The sequence below is a fragment of the Canis aureus genome, chromosome 2 (assembly GCF_053574225.1).
Source record: "Canis aureus isolate CA01 chromosome 2, VMU_Caureus_v.1.0, whole genome shotgun sequence".
Classification (NCBI taxonomy): domain Eukaryota; kingdom Metazoa; phylum Chordata; class Mammalia; order Carnivora; family Canidae; genus Canis; species Canis aureus.
In genome coordinates, this window is record NC_135612.1 from 76,619,605 (window position 1) to 76,645,192 (window position 25,588).

A 25,588-nucleotide genomic window follows, 5' to 3' on the forward strand; every position below is an offset into this window, starting at 1 on the left:
TAAAAAAAAAAATGACCTACATTTCAAACTAAATGCTTTATGTAGATTAATACAAACAAAAACCATTCTGTACTGTTTATTTGGCAGGAGTATCTTGTGTGAAACTAATGATCACAAGTAATAACCAATGGAAGGTTTGTTGTTATTCCCGAAAATATAAATTATCCTAGTGCAGTCTGGATCTGTTCGTGTGGCTCTAGAATGTAGAGCAGATGCTGCATATTGACATTGACTTAGTTACCTAAACATTTTCATGTGTTTTAGTTTCTAAAGATGCTGGGCAATTTAGGTATATATCTCCACCTGATGAATGGGCACTCTATCATGGGGATTATGTAATATCCGCAGTAAAGCATTGTTGAATGAGTTTTGATAAATACTTTGGCCTTGGTCATTAAAGATGAAACTGTTTCAGTAGCTTGGAAGGTGAACAAAAAATAAAGATAATTTAATAAGGCTCATTATAAAATAGCTTAGGTTTCATGTTTGAATGGGAGGGAGCAAGTCTAGTCTGAAGATTTATTTGACTCCGTAATGGAATACTCCTTTCCAGACCTTAGATCTGAGATACTGTCCAATTTTTCAAGCTTGGGCTCTGCTTTTTTTTGATAATTTTTCTTATCTGGGTTTTGGTTATTTTTCCTTTTGCCTTGATAATCACTTCTTCCTTTTTTTTTTTTTTTTTTTTTTGCTAGCTCATTTTCCTGCTTCATAGATACAGTTGTACCTCAGGATTTGTCCATTTCTTCTCCTTTCACATTAAACATTTATCTACTTCCATGGATCTTATTTTATGTAGGTTACCTTCATTCACACTTCGCTATTAGTCCATTTAGGTGGCATGCTAGGGCACTGAAAACCGGAGGTGGTTCTCTTAATAAAATGGAATCTTCTGCCTTCTTTGGTCAAGTCATGGTACTAAGCTGCATTGTATTTTGATAATTTAAATATTTTGTGAATACCTGTCAAACATACTTAAAACTTAGCTATTTTTTCCCATCCTTTAATGTCTTGACCCTTCAAATATTATTTTGTTTCCATTTTTATCATACTTCAAACGTCTCTTGCCTTATTCCTTATCTCAAAGCTTCCGGTTTGGTCTACCTATCATCATACTAATCATGTCATTTCCTTGCTAAGAATGTTGACCTTTTTCTTTCTCTTTCCGCCCTTCCTCCCTCCCTCTCTCTCCCTTTCTTTTTCTTTCTTTCTTTCTTTTTTTGCCTCTGTAATAAAGTTTGGAGGCAAAATTCCTTACAGGTACTGCAGAAACTCTATCCATATTTCCTATTTTCCTCTTGAGTTCAAAATTATCAATTATGTCCATCTATAAGTCTCTGAGCAGATACTGGTTTTTTTCTACCTTTGTTCTTATATTCTCCTCTGTTTAGAGTCATAAAGTTCTACTCTTCCCTCACCAGACCCCAGTTTTGTCTTTAAAGGCTCCTCATTCCAAGACCTAGCACAAATACTTTTTCTTCCCATAGTGCTGAGAACAGTTGTCTGAGTTAAAACATTTGATTCTCCTAATTTTACTAACTTGCTGTATGACCTTCAGCAAATCACTTACCTCCATTGAATTGACTCATATTTTATTTGATGTCATTTATATGACATTTATAGTATTCTGTGTTCTATTTTCATATCTAACTTGACTTACAACTTTGACTGCTCTTTGGGGAATAGATCAGATTCCTGTGCCTGTAACACAGTGTGTTATCCATAGTTGAAGGTCACTTTAGCTTTTGTGGAGGGAGAAAACCAAATTTTAATTTACCAAATGAGATACTGTTGTTACTGTGATGAGACTAGAATGGATGAGTGAATATCAAGTCAGCATACTCCTAAGTAGAGTAGGCTCTAAGTAACAGAAGTAAGATTTTCTGGGCATTTGAGTAACTTAATTACCTGGTAAAATATGTTAACTGGTCTCAGTATTACTTCTATTAAAAGAGAAAATCCAATCTCATGAATATCTGGTAAGAGTACTTCTTAAATATTAGCATGGATTCAGATTACCTGGGGATCTTTTTAAACTAAAGATTTTGATTCATTGGGTCTGGAGAGGGGCCTGAGATTTTGCATTCTAATAAGCTCCCAGATGAGGCCAGTAGTATTGGTTACAGAACACCTGTGTAGTACTATTTCTTTTCTCTTACAGAATTGGGCCATTGGCTCTGACTGCAATAGCATTTAGATTGTGGTTGTGGGAAAGAATCTGTAAATTATGTGTTACAGAGAGAATAGATCCTTTGCCTATGTTTCTGTTTCTGTATAATTTATATGAGTATGGATGTATATTTTCTCCTGTCTTCATTTTCAGAGGAGAGAAATGACTGGATCAGCATACTATTAAATGCACTGAAATCACAATCCCCTGCCTTGCAGTCTCAAGCAGCCCCTGCACCTGAGAAATGTGGATATCTTGAATTGAGAGGGTATAAAGCCAAAATTTTTACTGTGTTAAGTGGAAACAGCGTGTGGCTTTGCAAAAATGAACAGGTGAGCTGTGTTACAGTAATTGCAAATTGCGATTCCTTGATTATGTTCACAAATGTGCTTTGTTAGACTTATTAGTGGTTTTACTTATAGCGTCTTGCTTTTGCCTTGAGTACTGCACTAAATATAACAAAGAATTGTGTTGTCGAATTTTCTCAGTTCCTTCTGTGGCAGGAAAATAAGCTACATCAAATTTGAGGCTAGACAGCACCTTTTTTGAGGGACTGAGAAGACAAAATCATTGAAAATGATTTTTTGAAGGATATTCTGTAGCAGGAGTAATGTTATAAAACTTCATGAGATAACAGAACCAGTTAACCTTTATAGCTGTTGACGAAATAGGCCCAGCTCTTCACCTGTTGTGTTTCTTTTGTAATAGAAGATTATAAGAGTAGGCACAGGTAACATGTTTTCTTGAGTTTCCAGCATTTTTTTTTTTTTTGAGCAGATATGTTGCTTGTAGAGGAAATAATTTACTGTAGGCTAGTGGTTCATATATGCACATACACGCACACACCCCACACATATAAATGAAGTTGACTTGAGTTGTTGATCTATGGAATTTGGTAAATATAGAGAAAGACTTAATAGGGAAGTGTTTTGAGGAGACTGATATTAAAGTTCTAACAAATTCTGTTAACTCTGATTCTGTACACTTCCTTTTCTCTAACATATCTGGTTTTTATTTTTATTTATTTGAGAGAGACAGAGCAGGAGTGGGGGTGGGGAACGGGCAGAGGGAGAAGGAGAAGCAGACTCCCTACTAAGCAGGGAGCAGGACAGAAATGTGGGGCTTGATCTCAGGACCCTAAGATCATGACCTGAGCCCACTGAGCCACTCAGGTGCCCCTAAAACATCTGTTTTTTAATATGTATAAGAAAATACCCCTTTTTGGAAATGAATTCTTAATCTTTTAGCCTAGAATATGTTAGATGCTTAGTAATTTATGGAATTGCACGGTGTGCTTTGGATACCTGATAAGATGAACTCATTAATGATATATAACAATGGGTTATGATAGGCTGGGATATAAATGCTGTTTTTATAACAAAAAATACAGATGTCAAATAAAAACAAACAGTTTCAAAAAAATTTAACTATAGGCCTTTAAGATATCTTCTGAACTTCAGTGTGATCTTATTCATTGTATTTTTTGGATAAGATTTCTTAGCCAATTAACTGTGGAAGGCATCATTGAGCACTGTTGGCATATTAATAACTTGGATAGTTAGCATATTCTTCAAGAAGAATAGTGATGTACAGCTGATAATGTGTATGAACTGAATATGAACATTTTCAGTCTGTGAGATGATTAAAACTTTTCTCATTGGAATGGAGTTTAAAAATGCATAATTTGCATTTATTGGTATGGAGGTTTGCCAGATTAATTGAGGAATTCATTTTTTTTTACTTTCACAGATTTGATGGACTTCAGGTTATTAGTTTCATCACTTCCATTAGCTAGATTGTCTGAGTTTATGTTATTCTCCCAATGTAGATGTTTTTTAAAGTTTTATTAATATTCTCTGATTAGAAAGAAATTGTATGAAATTATTGCTTTAATATTAGCAGTTAAACATAAGCATGAGAATGACTACCATCTGGTGAGTACCAGGTATTGTGCTAATTAACTTATAAATATAAACATTTCCTTTTAATCTTACCCACAAATGTAGGAGAAAGATATTCTCCTCTATGTTCTATAGATGAGGAAAATGAAGATTGAGTCAGGATTATAGATCATCATGCATAACAAAACCAGAACTTTATGACTCTAAGTCTAGCATCTTAGCAACTGTACCAGACTGTCTTTTTAAAGTGTATGTTGAAAATTTCTGGCCTGTAACCTTTAGAAACAGACTAAGCTTCTTTCCTTGGATAACTTAGTTGCTTAGGAGGCTCAGAGTGTGAGTGTGCATTGAATAATACACACTGTACAGGTGAGGCACTCTGTAAGTGATGTGCTAGCTGAGCAGAACACAAGTACTGTCTTCTAGGAGGAAAAGTCCAACACGACCTGTTTATGACAGATTGTGAGCCAAGTGCTTTATTAGGCCTGTGCAAGAGTTGCAGAGAAGTGCAAAAAAGTGCAACTAATGAAGCCTAGAGATTAGAAACATTTCTACACTCACAAGTAATGAATACATTCTCCTTAAAAATTAAAGCATTTTAATGCTGGACCCGTCCTCATCTCTCTAGAGAGAGATGCCTATTTTCAGTGCATGTATATTTCAGATCTTTTTCTATTCATTAACATGTATATTAACACTTACACCCTTAAAAAAGCACATACTATTGCCTGTGTATGTGTTATTTTTGAAAACTTGCATCATTTTGTATGGAGCCAGGTCTTCAGGGACTTGATCTTGAATCAAGTCTTAAAGAACTAGTTGGCTCAAGACTGGTTGGATAAATTAAGGACGACCTTCTGTGTTTAGACCCCAACTTAACCATTCCAGTTCTGTGTTTACATCCTGGTGTATGCCTTTTTCGCCAGAGGAAAGTTACTCATTGGTTTTTTCACGTGGTTGAGCAGATTGTGTGAAGGACTTGGATAATGTGCTAAATGGGGAGTCTTTCTCCTGAATGCAGGGGGCCTTAAGCTTGCATTCAGGAAAAGCACCAACACATAATTGTTTAATGCAACTTCTAGAAGTTTTATATATTAACACATTAAATAACCTTGTGTTTTTAAAAAAATATGGAAAAAAAATCTACTTATCATAAAAATATGTAAGAGGTGTTACGTCTGAAGCTAATATAATGTGTCAATTATACTTCTATAGTAAAAATTTAAAACTTAAAAAAGAAGTGAGGTGTTAGTTTTGAACTTCCTTACCTAAATTTGCATTGGATCTAATTGAGTGCCATGCATCAAAGCCAAATTATTTTCAGTTTTAAAAAATTTAAAATAGTGAGTTATTGTTCACATAACTTATAGTGTGATAGAATAAAAAATAAGGAAATTTTACCTACACTACCCTAACATATTTAGAACAGTTTTCATTCTTCTAGCCTCTATTTATACAAAATTTTACAAATTTACTTTGGAGGTTACCCCAGAGAGAGTAAACGGATAATGGAAAAAGGTAGCATATGTTGAAGAGTTATTTAAAAGAAAGCTCCAAAGTTCTTTTAGAGCGAAGACAATTAGACAGAAGTAGCAGTTCTAGATTTTCATGCTTTCTCTGCTAGTAATTGGCTCAGGTAATTTAGTTAATGTCTAGATTTAACTGGCATCATGTACAGAAGAGAGATGGCTTACTATTCCTAAGGTCATTATTTAAATTGCATGTTAAAATTCCAGATATCTGGGTTCATTCCGGACTATAGACTAGGAATTTCTGGGGATGGAGTGTTGGAATCTACATTTATATAGGGCATCCACATGTATAAAAAACTGCTTACAGTGAAACACTGCTCTAAGGTTTTTTTTTTTCCCATTAAAAAAAATGATAAGCATCTAGGTAAAGAGAACAAGATATTTTTGGAGTTAGAAATGAGTAAAAATAGCCTTCAGTAACATTGAGTACTTTATCATCCTGCAACTTGGGATTGTTATACCTCTTTTTGTGATTCACTTCCATTTGGAAGTGTTTTTTTCCTCATTGAATATTTTGAAATGTGCCAACAGTTAAGTGGAAAGTTAAGATAATCATGATTAGTGGTAATAAAGTTTGAGATTTTGAAGAACTGTTACTAATTGTGCATAGTTCTGAACTATATCTACTTTTTTTTTTTTTTTTGCTGAGATCTCAATTTTTAAATAAAATGTAAAACTGTCAGCTTATGAACCCTACAATATCATTTAATTCCTTTTTCTTAACATAGACTTTTATTGCCAGAGTATGATCTGGTGGAGAAATTAAACTCCATTTGCAAAGTCAGCATAAAGGGGACAATGTTTAGAAAACAGTTTGAAACTGTTATTTCCTATACAATCTCATACATTTATTTCTTCAACTTTGTCTGGAAGTATACTCTAATTTTGTGGATTATTGTTAACTTTTCCCAGAGCTTTTTCTCTACTTCCAGAAAGTGCCCTAAGATTATATGTCAAGCATCCCTACAAATATATTTTCAGTAATTCTTTAACTTTTTTTTGGGGGGGGGGATCTATCCCTATTACTGAATCAGTAACTTACATTTTCTAAGCTAAAATAGCTATTAGAACAGGCTATCATAATTATTGCCTTTGCTCATTTTTGAAATTCCTTCTCTTTTAAGAAGCATGGTATGATGATAGCAAGGGGGATGCCAATCTGCATTTCCTTATGGACACTTCACTGATGGATCTGAACTCTATGGAATTAACATGGACTTCTCGTTTTCCCAGTTACTCTGTTGAAAGATTCATTTTTGTCTTTCATCTCTGTCTTTCCCTTTCATTCATTAGTAGATTGTAGGAACTAAAATTTGCAGTAGCTCTCCACTGAATAGGAGAAATGTCTTAAGGAATTGTCTCCCCCCTCCGCCATAGGTTGTAAAAATTAGAAAAGAACTATGAAGAGATATGTAAAAGCGTTTGTTAGGAGTTTGGCAAAGTCTGCCCTAGAAACAGACACAAATTCTCTAATTACTCAGTTGGAAAACACTGTGGCACTGTTATCACATAAATTATATGTCATCTCTTTATTTAACACCATTTCACAAACGCAGTGTTTAATTTTTACAAATATTGTTATGTTTTACATGCCTGCAGTGTATTATAATGGTTTTTCTTCAGTGTTACTTCCAAGTTTGTATAAAATTAGTTGTGTTTCAGTTTGTATAGGTTATACTACATACAGTTCTCTATGTTTCTGTAATCATCCATACAAGATGGATTTTCATTGGATACCTCCTCATTCCTGGGCACTGCTCTAGGCTCTAGGGGTACAGCAGTAACCAAAAAAATGCCTGCTCTTTAGGATCTCACCTTCCAGTGTAGGTATGCTACATCATGATAAATAAATGAGATTTCTGGTAGCTTTCTGTGTGTACCCTTTTCTTCCTTTTTGATTTTTTTTTTTTTTTGGCATGGATTTTTATGACCTTTTTCTAAAGAATTGTTTACATTTTAAATGTTAGTTACATGAGTTAGGTGACAGTTTCATTTTAACTTGAAACGTGTTATAATTTTTATGTTCTCAAATTAACGATGTGATTATTTACTTTTTTCACTGACACGTCTTCAGGAGTTTATGGCTGGTAGCTCACACTCCATAAACGTTTTTCAAAATGAGCTTGTTGAATGAATGGTCATTTCTAGCTGTTTTGACTCTAGAGTACTATTTAAAAAATTTTTAAAAATATTTTATTTATTTATTCATGAGAGATATATAGAGAGAAGCAGAGACACAGGCAGAGCTCCACATAGGGAGCCCGATGTGGGACTCGATCCCGGGACTCCAGGATCATGCTTTGGGCCGAAGGCAGGTGCTCAACCGCTGAGCCACCCAGGGATCCCCCCCAAATTTTGTTTTTAAGTTATTCTCTTTTTTGTGAATTGTCTCTTGATTTTCTTTTTCCATTGACTTATTGGGATTTTATTGTCTTTTCTGACAATTTCTTTTAGCCTTTCATATAGTAAAGATAATCATCAGGTCATTTTCTGTAACTACTTCTCTGAGCTATTGCTTACTTTTCATTCTTCAGTTAATTTTTTGTGTAGAAATTTTATTGTAATTAAACTGCTTTTTATCTCAAAGCTTAGGATTTTCTATATCCTAGAAAATAATCATTTTATAAATATATTTATGTTGACATGATGTAGAAGTAGTATATAAGCCAATACTTAAAATTTTAAATGAGATAATAAAATATGAACATACACTGAAGTATATGTAGTGTTATATACATGGTTTTGCTGTTTGAATGAAGTTTCTGCAAATGGTTGTGAAGCACATTTAAGATAATTGGCTTTGGTTTCCATTTGTTAGATTGTCCTGACAGCCAGTCTCCCATCTTTTTGTGATGAGTTTTTTTCAGGATCATGTTAGTATTAGTGAATTCATTACAACCAGATGTCTTGCTTGGTGGTTCTGTGTATCCATTTAATGATAATTGTGGCATTGAGGATTTAACTATATAAATTCACTTGATTAAACATTTTCAAATCAGGGTATAACAAGAGACTCATTCCCCCTCGTTCCCCCTACATAATGTTCCCGGTGTCTGGCACGGGAATGAAACTCTAATAGAATTTAAATAGACCTCATAGGGCTATGGGTTGAGAGGCACAGAAAGAAGCAGCAGGATGTAGGTGGTGGCCTCAAATTCTCTGGGTTCTGTATCTGGCCAAACTCTGCATCTGGTGTTTCCCCGGAAATGTGGTGCCAATGTCATACAATGCCACATCTGTTTTCAACAAATGTGTAAGTACCAAGTTCTTAAATTTCTGGCATGGAAACCTGGCATCCAGTATTTTCCAAAAATAGCTTTGAGATTTCAGGAAATTTGGGGTTAACAAACCCTTCTTTAATTTTTCCATTTAGGAATCCGACTTTTATTTTGCTTTTTCACTATGTAATTTTAAAATGTAGTTTTTAATCAGGTTCTGTTGCTACAAATTCATACAAAGAACCCATTTTAGTATCTTGGCAAATATTTACCATTCATTCTAAACTAAGTATATAATATAGCATCAGTGGTTGAGAATACTTTGAATGATTATATAAATAATATGGAGATACTTTTATTGAAGACAAATTCTGGGTTTAGAACTCACAAATGAAAGAATTATCTGTATTATACCCTTAATTTATATTACGCTCAATTTTTATAACAGTGCTGTATAAGGGAGATATTACTGTGTTTTTATAAATGAGGAATTTTTGGGTTCTACATTAAGTAAATAACCTGGCAGTATAGTCACACAGCCAGTAAATGGCTCAGCTAGGATTGTCCCTGACTCCCAGTGCCCACATGGTCATGGCTCATGGACACTTTGCAGGTGTCCAGATCAGTTCGCCAAGCATTGCCATTGTTATAGTAGTACTGGTGGTGCGATTCATGCTTTTTTGAGATCCCACATTCTATGACGGCAAATTAAATGTAGGATATAGTTCAGTCCAGAATCTGTTCTTAGCTTTTTGCTCTCTTTAGTAATACTCTACCCACTGAATTTTCATGCTCCTGTTTTTTTTCTCTCAGTTTATAGTATTTTAAGTGTTGAAAGTGTGGCTTGTCCCTGACTTGGGCCTGTTTTTCAAAATGAGAATATTATTGAAATCAGATTGTTGTTAAAGGGTCATTTTCTTCCACCTCATTTAAAAAAAAATATATATGCTTGCTAGTTATCTTAGGTATGTGTTTTCTTGTAACTAACTTTTTCTTGTAACTTCCTTTTATCTTAGGTATGTGTTTTCTTGTAACTAACTTTCACTAACTAATATGTTCAGCTGGTCTCAAATTCAAGAGGTAGAAACTAACAATAATGATAACAATAGCTAACTGTAGAACTATATAGAACTTGCTGGGTCCCTGGCATTCTTCTAAGCATATGCAATGTTTTGATTTGATCTTCCCCACACTGAGGAAGTGTAGGTACTACTCTTCTCCCCATTGTGCAAATGGGTGAATTGAAGAAGGAGAAATACACCTGATCAAGCTGGTCTGGCTTTCGTCAATGATCTGGTCAAGTTTCACCTCCTTTGGAAAGTCTCATAAGTACACAGCTCTCTTTTTTCAGGGACTGGCTGGATTCAGTGCTTACAGCTATGCACTTACTACAGTTCTCTCTCATTTCCTCCTTAGACTAGAAGCTTCCCAAAGGTGGGTACCCTGTCATATGCTCTTATAAGGATCCAGGGCTTACCACTGTTTCTGGCACTCACTAAGTACTTAATAAACATTGTTTTGCCAGGATGAATTTTCCCGTTTTAAAATACAGATGGCTGTATCTGCTCTGCCTTCTTCACAGAATAATTTACAAGATCAAATGAGAGTTCATGGCTTTCTGTAAGCTTCAGAGCATGACACAAATAGATATTAAACCAATTATGGAGTGCACTGTATATGCTTAACGAAGACCGATACTTTTAGAGCCTCTAAACGTTAACACGGGGGTGGGGACCCAGGAGAAATAGGATCTTGAAAATCCAATGTGTCACTGTATTCTGGCCAGAGTATTTTTCAACAGTAGTCTTAATGATTTCCAGTGATTTTTGTATAATCATTGCATGCTTTTTTTTTTTTTCATTTTGCTCTACAGAAGGCAGAACAAACTGTTGATACCCTGATATTTAAATATTGCAGACACATCCTGTCTAGATTCTACAGCTGGTTTTGCTGTCTAAATAAGTTTTTCTCAACATTGGCTGCATATGAGAATCATAGGTTGTAGTCTCACTTTTTAACTGAAGATTCCTAAGCTCTGCTTTCCAATTCAGGGCATAAGAATCTCAGGATCAGAGGGAGCATTGAGGAATTAGATATATTCTTAATATGTTCTAAATACAGTCTGAAAAAGTGGCTTAATGTCATCACAAATATTTTTAATAAGAAACGCAGTTGTTTCATACTTAATAGTTCTCAAGAGCACTGACATTTATTTCGTTACTCTGCTGTACATTTTACAGTCCATTTGTGCGGTGAATTCAGTGGATACTCTAATTACTCAAAACCATATGGCCGTGGCCAGCAGCTGATAAATGGGTTACAATTTTCTTCCAGGCTAAAAAATTGTTTTTGCCTTGCTTGGAAGAAATTTGGGGTCCGGAGCTGACCCTCACTTATTTTATTTTTAACAGAAATTGCAGTTTTACATGTAGATACTTCACAACATGCCTGTAGAAATGAGAGGCCACCAATTCAGGCTGGAGCCTGGATGAGGCTCATCAGCTTCTATAAAAACCTTGTCACTCTTGCCATCTGCTAGTCTGATGGTTTGAGTATGTATCTCTGTCCTTCCTAACACACACTACCTGCAAGCCAGGCCCTCATCAAAGACGTATAACTTGGCATAAAATATAACAGTGCTGCATATCCAGTTCTTGTCAGTTCTTTATTATGGAGAACTGTTTGAAGGACATGCAGTCTATCTAGAGTTACTCCTGTACCAAGTTGGGCCATCAGAAAACTGTTTTCAAAATATCCTTCCTTGGGGATCCCTGGGTGGCGCAGCGGTTTGGTGCCTGCCTTTGGCCCAGGGCACGATCCTGGAGACCCGGGATCGAATCCCACGTCGGCCTCCCGGTGCATGGAGCCTGCTTCTCCCTCTGCCTATGTCTCTGCCTCTCTCTCTCTCTGTGTGACTATCATAAATTAAAAAAAAAAAAAAAAAAATCCTTCCTTGGGCAGCCCCAGTGGCGCAGTGGTTTAGCGCCACCTGCAGCCCAGGGCGTGATCCTGGAGACCCCAGATCAAGTCCCACATTAGCCTCCCTGCATGGAGCCTGCTTCTCCCTCTGCCTGTGTCTTTCCCTCTCTCTCTCTCTCTGTGTCTCTCATGAATAAATAAATAAAATCTTAAAAAAAAAATCCTACCTTGCCTGACATATGGTAGCTACACTGTGAGCATAACACAATTTATAGAATTGCGGAATCACCATGCTTGCACATTTAAAACTAATGTAACATTGTATGTGAAACTATAGTTTAAAAAAAAAAAAACAAAAAATTTTTTTACCTTGCTATTCCTACTTTATTTCTTCATTTACAAAAGAGAGTTTGAATTTCTAGTCTCTTGTGTTGGAAGTTTCTCCAACAGTTGTTATCCAGCCAAAACACTGGTATGGACAATTGAGAATTTTTGTTTTTAACCTATTTGATTATCCTTGTCCATATAGATCACATTAAGTACTGATTTTTAGATGAGTTTGCCATACAAAGTGGAAGTATATTACATTCTAATTATTTTGCAACACTTAGCATGTCTGTGCATCTTCTCTTTTATATTATTGGCTCTAAATTTCTGGCTTGTTTTTCCTAACAGAACAAGCTATTTGTACTTTCATCAAAAAAAATTGATGAAATGTTTTATAAATGTGTCATTTCCTTATTCTAACTAAACATTGTATGTTAAAAAAATGAAGAGAGGCTTTTCTGCAATTTATGAATGAAAACTCTGCATACTTTTACAAGTGGGAGAAATTTGTTATAATATCATTTTATTTGACTTATTTTATTAGTCAGGAATGCTTTAGAATCAAATGACAAGAACCTGAAAGATGACTTAAATAGAAGGGATTTCTTTGTTTAAACAAATCTCTTGGTGTAGGCAGCAGAGAGCTGATGCCACTAGGGAACAAGGTTCTTCCTATTTTTTTTCTCACTCTGGCATCCTTAGGAACAAGAATTTGTCCTTAGGCTTTTCATCTCAAGGATTCTAACAGCTTCTGTGCCTCTAGATGTTATTTTCGAAGAAGATGGAATGGTGAGGGTAAAAGTCTTTCTTCTTCCAAGATTTGTACCCCCCCCACCCCAGGAATTTTTTATATTTTATTGACCAAAACTAAGACATATGACCCCTCTTGGCTTGCAAGGGAGATAGGAAAATAGCACTTTTCCTTTTAGCCTGTAGAGAGAAGGCGGCCTGTGAACTTCTGCAGCCTCTGCCAGGAGTATTCTTATTGAAAATGTACCAGTATTTTTTGTAGTATGTCTTTAATATGACTACTTTTTCTAGTCAAATTGAATTCAGAAATGCAGAGCACATTTAATCTGAACCTGTTTACATGGATAAATTAATCTTTTGAAGTGGAGAATAATTATGTTTTTTAAGCGTTGAGATTGTTTGATAAGTCAAATTCCCAAGCCCTTATGATTAGATAATATTTCAAACTTTAATGCTTTTAGAAGGCAGACCTTGTAGCCTTTTGAACAATTTTTAATTTTGGTGGGACAAACTGAACCTAGGGGCTGTAGGTATTGAACACAGGGCAATTTTTCATACCAAAATAGCATTGAAGGAGTGTAAGAATTTAATTGAAGGAAGAGGAAAGTAAGAAAATACTGGAAATGAGATAAAATGGCAAAATCTGTACTGCTTTTTTTTTTTTAGAGTAAATGAAAAAAAAATACTGTGACAGAGCAGAGGTAACATCACAGTGTAAAACTGTCAGCTTGGGTTTCAGTCACTTTCTGCCACGTACAACTAGTTGTGCTTTCCATGTGACTTTAATCTTTTTGGGACTCAATTCCCTCTTCATTTTTAGTAATTTTAACAGCCAAACAGTGTCATTTGACTCCCTTGCTTAGAAATTTTGGGCACCTGGTAAGGGCTAGTTACTGTTAGTTTCCTTTACTGAAGAGATAAAGATGAAAAAATGCCTAACTTTGAAAACCAAGCATATAAATAATAGTGAAAGGGAATATAAGGGAAGGGAGAAGAAATGTGTGGGAAATATCAGAAAGGGAGACAGAACGTAAAGACTGCTAACTCTGGGAAACGAACTAGGGGTGGTAGAAGGGGAAGAGGGCGGGGGGTGGGAGTGAATGGGTGACGGGCACTGGGGGTTATTCTGTATGTTGGTAAATTGAATACCAATAAAAAATAAATTAAAAAAAAAGACTTAAAAAGAGCAAAATTAAAGACTATAAAACTATTAAAAAAAAGAAAACCAAGCATATATATAGTTATGATCTATGTCCTAGTCAACCTAACATTTCATGTGAAAGAAGTGTATACTTGATTATTAGTCCAACTGTCCAGCTTAGAATGACACTGGGTTAGCATGCATTGAGAGTCCCTACCCAAATAAGAAAACCATTGTCAATCCATTTTTAATGACTTATTTCATTCTACATGTATATGTGTAGTAAAATTTAATAGAATATAATTGTACTTTGGATTTTAGAGGATATCATTGTAATTTCTGAATCCATCGTTTTGTTTCTTTATAATCTTTTTAAAAAAGTTTTATTCATTTATTTAAGAGAGAGAAAGATAGTGAGAGAAAGAGCACAAGCAAAGGGAGGGGCAGAGGGAGAGGGAGAAGCAGACTCCCCTACTAAGCAGGAATTCATAGTGGAGCTCCATCCCAGGACCCTGAGATCATGACCTAAGCCAAAGGCAGATTCTTAACTGACTGAGCTACCCAGGCATCCCCTTTAAAATGTTTTTATGTTTTTCTTCCAACTAGGATTTTAAAAGTGGACTTGGTATTACCATAATTCCTATGAATGTAGCAAACGTAAAGCAAGTGGACCGAACTGTAAAACAGTCTTTTGAAATAATCACCCCGTATCGGAGTTTTAGGTAAGCGATATTTAAACATTTGTGTTTGTGTTATTCTAAACATTTGTGTTTGTGTTAAACATTTGTGTTTGTGTTATTCTAAGCTTGGGTGATCTACTTTTAGATTGTTAGTGGTTATTTTATTTCTTATAGATCACATAATAAAATCATGTTCGTTTTCCATATTGTTTAATTTATTAGCCAGTATGTAAAAACACCTTGTAAAATTGACGGGAATTTAGCACACAACCTGCTATAGATACTAATTTCATGAGATTTGAGTCCTTTCTTTTCTTAATTCCTTTTTGTCTTAGTAGCCGTGATAAATATATTAGTATTTTATCAACAAATATGTGAAAAATTCTTTCACATTTTGAAGGAATAAAGAATACTACATTGTCTTTAAGCTGTATTTTTGTTTACCTTCTTTTAGCCTAATCAAATGCAATCCTCCTTTAAAATCAATCCCTGATTACAATTGCTCCATAATGATTTCCTAGAAGGAACTCCTGGTCAAAATGATGCTGTTGGATCTCAGCACTTGCAGATCAAATATTTTAACATTTTATTATATATTTTGTATTTACGATAATCTAGTAATTACTTCATATGAGAATGAAAAATAAAACTTAAAGTTCCTAATATGTTTTAATAATCTATAATAACGCCATAGCTTTGGTACACCGAAGAGGCATAAGTTGGTATCTGTGTGTTCAACCACATTAATTCATTTGTTACAAACAATCAATATATCACGGGTAGTAGGCAGGTCAGAGGCAATTGTCAGAGGTCTTTAAAGGACTACGATTACTTGGCAATTTCGAAAATACTCCCCAGTCTGGTACTCATTTTATCTGTCAGAATGTGTCTGCTGGCTCATATTTTGAGGAAAAAATAATCACCTAAAAGAATAACAAACTTTATTTTTACCTATGCAGATTCAAGCCTCAACTGAAAAGGTAGACGTTGGCTGAGCTATTTTTACTCACAGTACTTCTGACACACAATATGTGGTGGGCTTTTTCCTCACACCAGCCAATCTCCATGTCTCCAGATACCACGTGGGTGTCCTACAATTCAGTCCCAATTCCATTGGCTATTCTGACAGTGGCTACTCAGAGTGAGCACTAGACCCACAAGTTTAAGGGCTCAGTGCCACAAAGCTGCCCTCACCTTATACTCCAGTCACAAGTGTTAGGTTCTCATTCTTGCTTCTTTCTAACTTGACTGCCAATTGGGACTCCCATGACTTACCCTACTCACCCAGGTTCAGTAATTTGTGAGAATGGCTCACAGAAATCAGGAGGACAGTTTAATTATTATTACCAGCTTATTGCAAAGAATGTATCACAGCAACATCCAAATGGGAGAGCTGCACAGTGCAAGGTACAGAGCTTCCTTGCCTTCTCTGGGTACATTGTCCTCTCAGTACCTCAGTGTGTTCATCAACCCAGAAGCTCTCTGAACCCTACTGTTCAAGGGTTATTAGAGGGGTTTCATGTTTTAGGCATGATGGATTAAACCCTTGGTCATTGGTGATTAACTCAATTGCTAGCACCTCTCCCATCCACAGAGGTCAGGGGGTGGGGCTGAACATTCCAAGCCTCTGATCACGTATTGGTTTACCTGGTGGCCAGCTGCCATCCTGAAGCTGTTTAGGCCACCAGCCATGAATTATCTCACAAGCATACAGAAGACACTTATCACTTAGGGCCCTCCAAGGGTTTTAGATTCTGTGTACCAGTAACCCATGCCCAAAGGCCATTCTGCCATATTGGCTGTGACCAATCTCTATGTAAAAGTAGAAACCACTAATAAGTTTATGAATATTATATACTGATGATGGAACATAAAATGCTTAAAAAATATCCATGTAAGCCACTCAGTTTCCTTATGGATTATTTGGAATATATTAATCATCTGTTATTTTCATAATGTTTCAAAACATTTTCCTCTTCAGAAGAGAAAATTTTAATGTGAAACGTTTTATGGGTCATTGGCCAAGTTTGGAGCACCGTAGCACATTCCTGGCACATCATAGGTACTCAATAAACATTTCTTGGATTGAACCCATGTTTAATGTTTTATCCCTTTACTCAGATATCCAATAAACACTAAGAATTAGGATAAATCAGAACATGGCTAAAAGTGAGTTAGAATTCCGTTAGAATAGTAATCACTTGAAACTTTTTTGATTTCTCAGTTTCTTAAAGCCATCTGGACATTCTTCTAATTAAAAAAGAAAATCTATTTTTAAGACTGAAAAAAAAATCAAAATTTCTGGTGGGTGTTTTTGATAATTTAGTTTCTGGCTATCAAGGCTTACTTTCTTGGCAAAATAATCCGATAATTCTGAAACTCAGCCAGTCTCATTGATTATTATATAACCACTGCTTAGGAAACATGGCCTCTCATTTAAGCTCTTGACCTAACAAGGCACTTTTCTATATCCAGGTCAGAAAAATGTGCATGTTAATTTTGTTCGTGTACATATTCAAGATATGTAAACAAATTCATAAGCAATGTGAGATGTTAAAGGAAAAAATAGATTTTTAAATTAGATGATTTTTAACAGAAAAGACTATTCAGCTGCCTGGAAGGCATATTTTTCAGCTGCTGTTTAATTTGTGAGTGAAATGAATATGCAAACTGAACATACTGCTTAATTGGCCTTTACAAGGGAGATCGATAATGCAGAAACATTAATTGTTTCAGCTTTACAGCCGAGTCTGAAAAAGAGAAACAAGAGTGGATTGAAGCTGTGCAGCAATCGATAGCAGAAACTCTCTCTGATTATGAGGTAGCTGAGAAGATTTGGTTCAATGAGTCCAACAGGAGCTGTGCCGATTGTAAAGCCCCGGATCCTGACTGGGCATCCATCAATCTCTGTGTTGTCATCTGTAAGAAGTGTGCAGGTAATTAGTGATAAGTTATGCTCATCACTGTTTGGTGGCAGATTGTCACTGAATGCTCTTTATTGTCGTACATAATGTGTCCCAGCTAACAGTTGTGAAAAATAAAAACAGGGAAGGCTTATTACATTTAAATTGAATTTAGAAAGATCTTCTAGTTCTAAGCTTCTCTTATGCATGACTTAGATGTAAAAATTGATTTTTAAGCATGTAATCATTTTGTGCGCCTACTGGTCCATGTGTGGATTTTAAAAAGACAGCGTTGACATTTTTAGATTTTAAGGTGAGTGTGTTTCAGAATGCACCGTGAACACGCTTGCATCTTTGCATGTTTTGCCCACTTTTCCCAATCATATTTTGTAAGATGTATATTTCATATCTAGGGCATTCTGAGCTCTAAACTTGGTGCACCAGACCTGGTATCTCTTAATGAGAAATTTTATCTAGAAGCATTTCCAAAGAGTATTGGAGTTTCTGAAAGTAACCACTACTGTGACTGGTTATCTTATTGTGACTTTATGGCTTACAGACCATCTGACAGCTCAGTGTATTTATGGGTTCACAGTTTTTTGAGTGAGTGGAGGAGGGCATGGACTCCAGCTTAGGTGTGTGGTCATAGAGTTATTGGAGAAAGTTAGCTACGTCCTAAACTTCACTTCATCTTCCTAGCTCTACCAGGTACTGTGTTGCTCCTGGGAATTAAAAAAAATGTATAAGAGGTTGTTTGTCCTCCATAGGTAAATAAATTAATACTAATTATAGTAGAGTATGATAAAGACAAGACCAGAATTGAGTACAGGTTTCTTTGAGAGAATATGGAGGAGGGTTACTTCTTCAGCTAGAGCAAAGCAGAGACTAGGACAGTTGCTTCAAGCACTTAATACTTTTCAAGAGTTCTGTGCTTCTACAGTTCTTACCAAACTGAGATAGATTTTCTCAGGAGCTAATTAACATCAACGGCAACAAGGAAAAGCATCAGCTATTCCCTCTCTACTTTGTATTTTTTCCCAACCTTTTTTCCTCTTCAGTCTCATTGGAAGAGAGCCTTTGTGTTGTCCAAGGCTATTTTTTTCTACTCATGTCCGTGCTTCATTCTTCTCTTCTTAGGATCCTCACCCCCATCACTTATTCCCTCTCTGTAATTGTCCAACCATGGTTTTTTTTTTATTTCAGTACATATACTTATGTAAGTCTGTCGTGTTGACACTAGCTTCCTGAAAACTTTCCATTCCCCTGAATATGTATCATGTCTGTCTTTTTTGCCTTCACAGACAGGGTACTTTCAAGAGTAGAATTCTGCACAGATTTCCTTCATTTCTTTAACTTCCTAGTTTTTCTTCAGCCTATGGTCAGTTTTCTCTTCTCTTTAGTCTGGTAAAAAGTATTTTTGCCATGCATACCGATGTATTTTACCTCTCTTCTGTGTAGTCTGTTCTATCTTTATTGTTTTCTCTGCAGTATTTGGCACTGCAGCATCTGACCAGTGTTTCTCTCTGACTTCCCATCCTCCCTTAACTTCCAAGATACTCTTTTCTCTTTGTGTGTTCTTAATATTCTGGTCATCCATTTTCAGGTTACTTTTCCGTTGCCTGGTCCTGAGATATGTGTGTTCTTTTGGGTTACATCCTCAGTCTTCTTTCACTCTGTTGTTCCTGGTTGATGTTATTTACCAATTAAGTTCAGTACTCATTTGTAAGTGGATGATTCTCCTCCTGTAGGGCACCATACCCTTAGGTCTACCTACCGGACTGGACTCCCTTCTTGGATTTGCCTAAGACACATCAAAAATAGCATGTGAAAAAAGGAGCTCTCATTGCTGCCCAGTTCATTACATAAAACTGAACATTTTCATTTATTCCACATCTTGGTCAGAGGCAGTACTGTCAACCTTATATTCAAGCCTAAAACTGGAGAGTCTCTTGACCCTCTCCCTTTCCTTAGAGCCCACCAAGTCCCAGCATTCTTTTTTATCATCTCAGGATTTCTAAATCTACCCTCCCTTTTGTTTCTCCTCCTGCTGCCTCAACTTAGATTCTATATTTTTTGTTTGTTTGTTTTGTTTTGTTTTGTTTTTTGCCTCCAGTACTCCAGAGGTTCTTTCCAGTTCTTTTGCCTGTTTTATGAGTTTGATCTCTTTCGGTGTTGTCCTTAGTTGGTCTTTATAAATACAAACCTGTGCATATTTCTGCCATTGGGATTTTAAGACTTTGTGCTCTGAGTAGTTGCCATTTTAAAGAAAAGAGGAAAGGCCCTTCTTACTTGTAGAGAGAGGAATGAACTTTTATGTTTCTAGGCAGAAAGTCCTTAAGATAAGGACGATGTCTTTTTTTTTTCTTCCATTTTTAAAATTTAAAATCAGTTAACACAATGTATTATTATTGGTTTCAGAGCTAGATGTCAGTGATTCATCAGTCTTATGTAATAATACCCAGCGTTCATTACATCAGGACAATGTCTTGAACACCTTTGCCCTTCCTGGCTTAGAAAGAGCAGCAGACACACTCCTGGGTGCCCAGTAATGACTGAATAATGATTTATATAGCATAATTGAATCAATGCTAATAGAATGCTGGGCTCTTACTCTCAGGAATAAGAGTAGAATAAAGAATCCACTGCATATTTTTAGATACATGTTTATTAGAGTTGTTGCTAGATTTTTTTAGGAGTAAAGGAAATCTGTGTTTACATACATGTAATTTAAACATACCTGTTATAAAAGGTTTTCAGTAACCTATAATTGCTAGTTAATTTGCAAGTGATGAATGTACACACATACATATGTGTACACACACACACATAGTTTTTTCCTTTTTTTACACATATATAGTTTTAAAACTAGTTTTATACCAGCACAGGGTAGTGATGAAGATGATTACTATTATCTTCATTGTGGTTGGGATTTCTGTATAATTATCACTACTACCCTTAATGCTATTGTATTAAGGAAAGTAGATATTGGTGTGTGTTAAGTTGAAAAGATATATACATACACACATACATGTATGCATAGATACACATTTTTTTAAAAAGATTAAATACATTTACATAAAAACTGAAATATAAATGCAATTGTATCTTAACTTTAGGACAACATAGATCTTTAGGACCAAAAGATTCCAAGGTTAGAAGTCTAAAAATGGATGCCAGCATTTGGAGCAATGAACTCATTGAGGTAAGCCCAACCTAACTGTGGGTGTGGTTACTAGGGATCAGTTGGTCATTAGTAGTGGGGTGGCATGAATTACTTTAGAAGCTCTTTGATGGGGCAGCCCAGGTGGCTTAGCGGTTTAGCACCGCCTTCGGCCCAGGGCCTGATCCTGGAGACCCAGGATAGAGTCCCACATCAGGCTCCCTGCATGGAGCCTGCTTCTCCCTCTGCCTGTGTTTCTGCCTCTCTCTCTCTCTCTCTCTCTCTCTGAGTCTCTTATGAATAAATAAATAAAATCTTAAAAAAAAAAAGAAGCTCTGTGATAAAGTTCTTACCACACCATAAAAATGGCTTATAGCCTGTTTGATAATAGTAGCTTTCTACTTCAACTTTTAGAATGCTTCTTAAATGAGAGAATTATTTTAAAAATAAAAGGTACAAGGAATTTAATAGCAATAACTACTTTGAAAGGGTTAACAGCAGTCTCTTTTTTTTTAAAGTCGGAATTTTTTTCTTTTTAACCCAGTATGGATAAAATATTAGAAAAGTGAATGGAAACATTTGGGCAAATTTTTCTATTCTTTCTCTTGGCCATGCTCTGTCATTAACTGTGCTCATATCTGACTTTCTACTGATTCCATTTTCTTCTTGGATTTCAGTAACCCTCTCAACCACATTATCCCACCTACTTGTGAGCCTCAAAAAATAATGCTTTTGCTGCAATTTGGGTTACTTACAATTTCTTTCTAGCTAATCTTGTACTGTTACTAAAAGCAATGAGGCTGTATTTAAAATAGAAATAATATCTGCTTTCATACTCCATCTTCCTGAAAGATGTGAATTTTTCATGTGTTTTTGCATACTTTATACTAAGTTATATTTTGGACAGGGGGAGAGTATGCATGTGGAGACGGGAGGGGCTGAGGGAGAGAGAATCTTAAGCAAATTCTGTGCTCAGTGTGACGCCCTATGCAGGGCTTGATCTCATGACCCTGACATTGTGAGTCTGATGCTTAACTGAAATAGCCACCCAGGTGCCCTCTAAGTTAAATTTTAATTTGTGAGTCAGGTTTTTGCAAACTCAAGTACATTTTATAAATTGATATTGTTTTATAACTTTCTGACAATTCAGCTCTTTATTGTCATTGGAAACAAAAGAGCAAATGACTTTTGGGCTGGTAATCTTCAAAAAGATGAAGAATTACACATGGACTCACCTGTAGAGAAGAGAAAAAACTTCATCACTCAGAAGTACAAAGAAGGAAGATTCAGAAAGACCCTATTGGCATCTCTCACCAAAGAAGAATTAAACAAGGTATCAGAAAATATATAACAGTAGACATGGGTCTTGATGTCTTTTAAAACATGGGTCAAGGATTTTGAAAGAATTTTAAAAAGTCCTTTACTATCTGCTATAAGTATTGTTTACTGTTATTTTATTTCCATTTGTGAGATTGTACTATTGATTTTATCACCGTTTCGCTTAAGAATTCATGATCAGTAGTGAATAAATTATTTGCCCATAACATGAGGTTCTGGCTAACTTACTCCAATATTCTGGAAACTGTGGCAACTTTCCTTATAGGGACAGGACACTAAACATAACTTCAGCTTGTACATTGCTGACATACGTCACCAAAATAAACATCATTTACTCAGTGTTACAAGCAATTGTTTGCTTAGTGCTGTTGACCCCATTATTTACCTTTCCCTGACTGATTCCAGACCTTCTGGTACCTGTTTTATGCTGCCCACTTGTTCTTCACTTTTTTGGCAGAGGATATGTTAAGCATCCTGCCCCTTTTCATTTTTGAAATTGCTGCTTCAGTTTCTTATGTGTTATGAGGCTCATCCCTGTAGAGATATTTAATACAACTACTTTTATGTGCCTATTGTTTCTATGCTTAGAGAATATGGTCTTTCATGGTTCTTGGTTTTTTAGTATGCTTTTAGTGGCAGTACTTATGATTAAAAATCCTCAGGTAGGTGGCATGATACTGAACATTTTGGAACGTCAGCAGATAAAGGCCTTTTTCATACGTCTGTAGTAATTACAAGATCATACAATTGATTTACATTTCTATTGGATTAGTTCCCCTAAACTAAGTTTTTAGTATTTATACATCTTTGGTGTTAATAAAATGAGGCCACCAGTTGATGTTAAAGCAATGGTACACAAAATATGAAGGATTCAGAATGGGCAGCTAAGGGGAGATGGTATGGGGGAGGGGCCTGGGAATTATATATTTATATAGGTTATTACTAAGACATTTAGTTTTGTTTTGGGTGGCGGTTTCATTGGTGCTAATTACATTATTAATATTGACCAGTATATGAGATGTACATGGTATAGTAACAACAGGTATTGTAAACCAAGGATATGATTACTTCTGTGCACTAGAGGTCCATAATAAATAAGTATATAATTACTAAATTGTGGATTTGGGGGAATAACTGGTGAAGTTAGAGAACTAAGGCATATTTTCCTCAAATGGTTTCTTTCTTTCTCATAGTTATGGGTATCTTACTGGTAGGTATATTGATGTCCCCAAATAAAGTCCTGTCTGCCACACCACACAGTTTCTATTAGATACGTTTTACATTAATTACTAGCAATTGAATTATTCTAAGAATATTATAGAGAAATCTACCCATTGAAATTTATTTCTGCAATGGGCTTCTTAAAAATAGTACTCTTAATGTCAGCAAATAATTCTTACAAAAAATGTGTTTTATTGAATAGACATTTTTAATTGAGATACAATTTACATACAATGTTGTATGAGTTTATTCAACCTGTTGATTTGGTACTGTTGATTTATGTATTTCAGTATGATTGCCACTGTAGCTGACCCCTGTATTACATCACGTAATTATCATTTCTGTTTTGTAGTGAGAACATTTGAGGTCTAGTCCTGTAGCAATATTGAGGTAAATAATATAGTATTATTGATTATAGCCAATATGGTGTTCATTAGATCTCCAGAACGTATTTATCTTCTAGTTGCAAGTTTGTACCCTTAAACAACGTCTCACGCCCATCCCCCCACACCCCTTGGTAACCACATTATAATCTGTGTTCCTATGAGTTTGGCTTTTTTAGATTTTACATATAAGTGATATATAATATTTGTCTTTCTCTGTCTGGCTAATCTCATTGAACATTATGCCTCCAGGTTCCATCCATGTCCCAAATGGTGGGATTTCCTTCTTCCTCATGGCTGAATAATATTTGTGTGTGTGTGTGTGTGTGTGTGTGTGTGTGTGTATGTATGTATGTATACCATATTGTCTTTATTCACTCATCTGTTGATGATTCTTAGGTTGTTTACATATATTGGCTATTATGAATAATGTTCTAATAGACGTGAGATTGCATATCTAATATTTCAATAGGTGTGTCATAGTAACTTATTGTGATTTGATTTGCATTTCCTTGATTAATAATCTTGAACATTTTTCATGTAACTGTTGATCATTTGGATGTGTTCTTGGAAAAATGTGTCTTCAGTTTCTCTGCTCACTTTTTAATTGGCTATTTTTGGGGCTTGTGAGTTCTCTCTCTATATATATATTAAGGTATTGTTTATTTGAGAGAGAATGAGGGGCAGTGAGCATGAGTGGGGGAGAGGTGAAAGTAGAAGGAGAAACAGACTCTGTGCTGAATGGGGAGCCCAATGCAGGGCTTCATCCCAGGGCCCTGGGATCATGATCTGAGCTGAAGGCAGATGCTTAACCAACTGAGCCACCCAGTTTCCCCAAGTTCTTTATATATTTTGGTTATAAACTCCTTATCTAATGTATGTTTTGCAAATATTTACTCCTATTCTGTAGGTTTGCCTTTTCATTTTGTTGATTTTTTTTCTTCAGATGTGAAGCAGCTTTTTAGTTTGATATACTCCAGCTTATTGATTTTTTTCTTTTGTTGCTTATGCTTTTGGTGTCATCTCCAAAAAGTCACTGTCAAGACCAATTTCAAGGAGCTTTTCCTTGTGTTTTCTTCTAGGATTTTTAAGGTATCAATCTTATATTTAAGTCTTTAATCTTTTTTGAGTGTATTTTTGTGAATGGTATAAGATAGGGCTCCAATTTCACTTTTCTGTATGTGGTTATCGAGTTTCCCAACACCATTTGTTGAAGAGACTAACCTTTTTCCATTTAGTGTTCATAGTGGATCGATATTTATTGCACACTTACAAGTTCTGAGTTCTTTTTTAGGTTCTGGGGATACAGTTGTAGTAAAACGTAAATGTGCCTCTTTTATTCATGAGCGTGATAGTCAAGTAAGGGAGACTGACCATGAATAGCCAGAGTCCGGTAAATACACCATAGCAAATACATTGTGCTGTGGAGGAAAACAGCAGTGGGGGGATAAAATATGAGCAAATAAGATTAAATGGGAGGGCAGTCAAAGGCTATTGCAGTGGATGGAATGTTAGCTGGTATCTTTTCTAGCACCCTTATCTTGTAGATGAGGTAAACTAAGACTCAGGGAAGTGAAGGGATTGCCTAAGATCACCTAGCAAAACAGGATAAAGTCAGGCATAGGTTAGCCTGTTTGATTGTGATGCAAAGGAAATTCTGTAGGTCATCTAGACCTTGGTAGGACATGTTAGGACATTTTTTAACAGTTGACCATCCAGGTCTGGAACCGTGAATGCATTGTGGGATTTCTTGGTTGTATACTCTGAGCTGCTTATTGGGACATTTAATGAGCAATTATTCTGAAGTTGCATTAGCGTAAATTAACCAGTGATCTATCTAAGTGCACCAGGTCAAGAAGGAGATGAAATGGTAAGTCCAGGGCTACAAAAACAGACAGGATCAGAATGCTGAAATCACAGGATTTAGAACCAAATGGGAAGCCAG

General features: G+C 35.7%; 1 protein-coding gene across 10 annotated transcripts in view; it reads left to right on the forward strand.

Annotated features, from left to right (window-relative positions):
- ARAP2 (ArfGAP with RhoGAP domain, ankyrin repeat and PH domain 2) overlaps positions 1–25,588 on the forward strand; it is a 192,381-nt gene that overhangs the window by 58,361 nt on the left and 108,432 nt on the right. For all 10 annotated transcript variants that reach the window (XM_077879956.1, XM_077879929.1, XM_077879992.1 and 7 more), the window contains exons 9-13: positions 2,324–2,502; positions 14,565–14,680; positions 17,375–17,574; positions 20,658–20,743; positions 21,852–22,034. In XM_077879956.1, the coding sequence (XP_077736082.1) occupies positions 2,324–2,502; positions 14,565–14,680; positions 17,375–17,574; positions 20,658–20,743; positions 21,852–22,034 (764 nt within the window). The remainder of the gene's footprint in view (positions 1–2,323; positions 2,503–14,564; positions 14,681–17,374; positions 17,575–20,657; positions 20,744–21,851; positions 22,035–25,588) is intronic.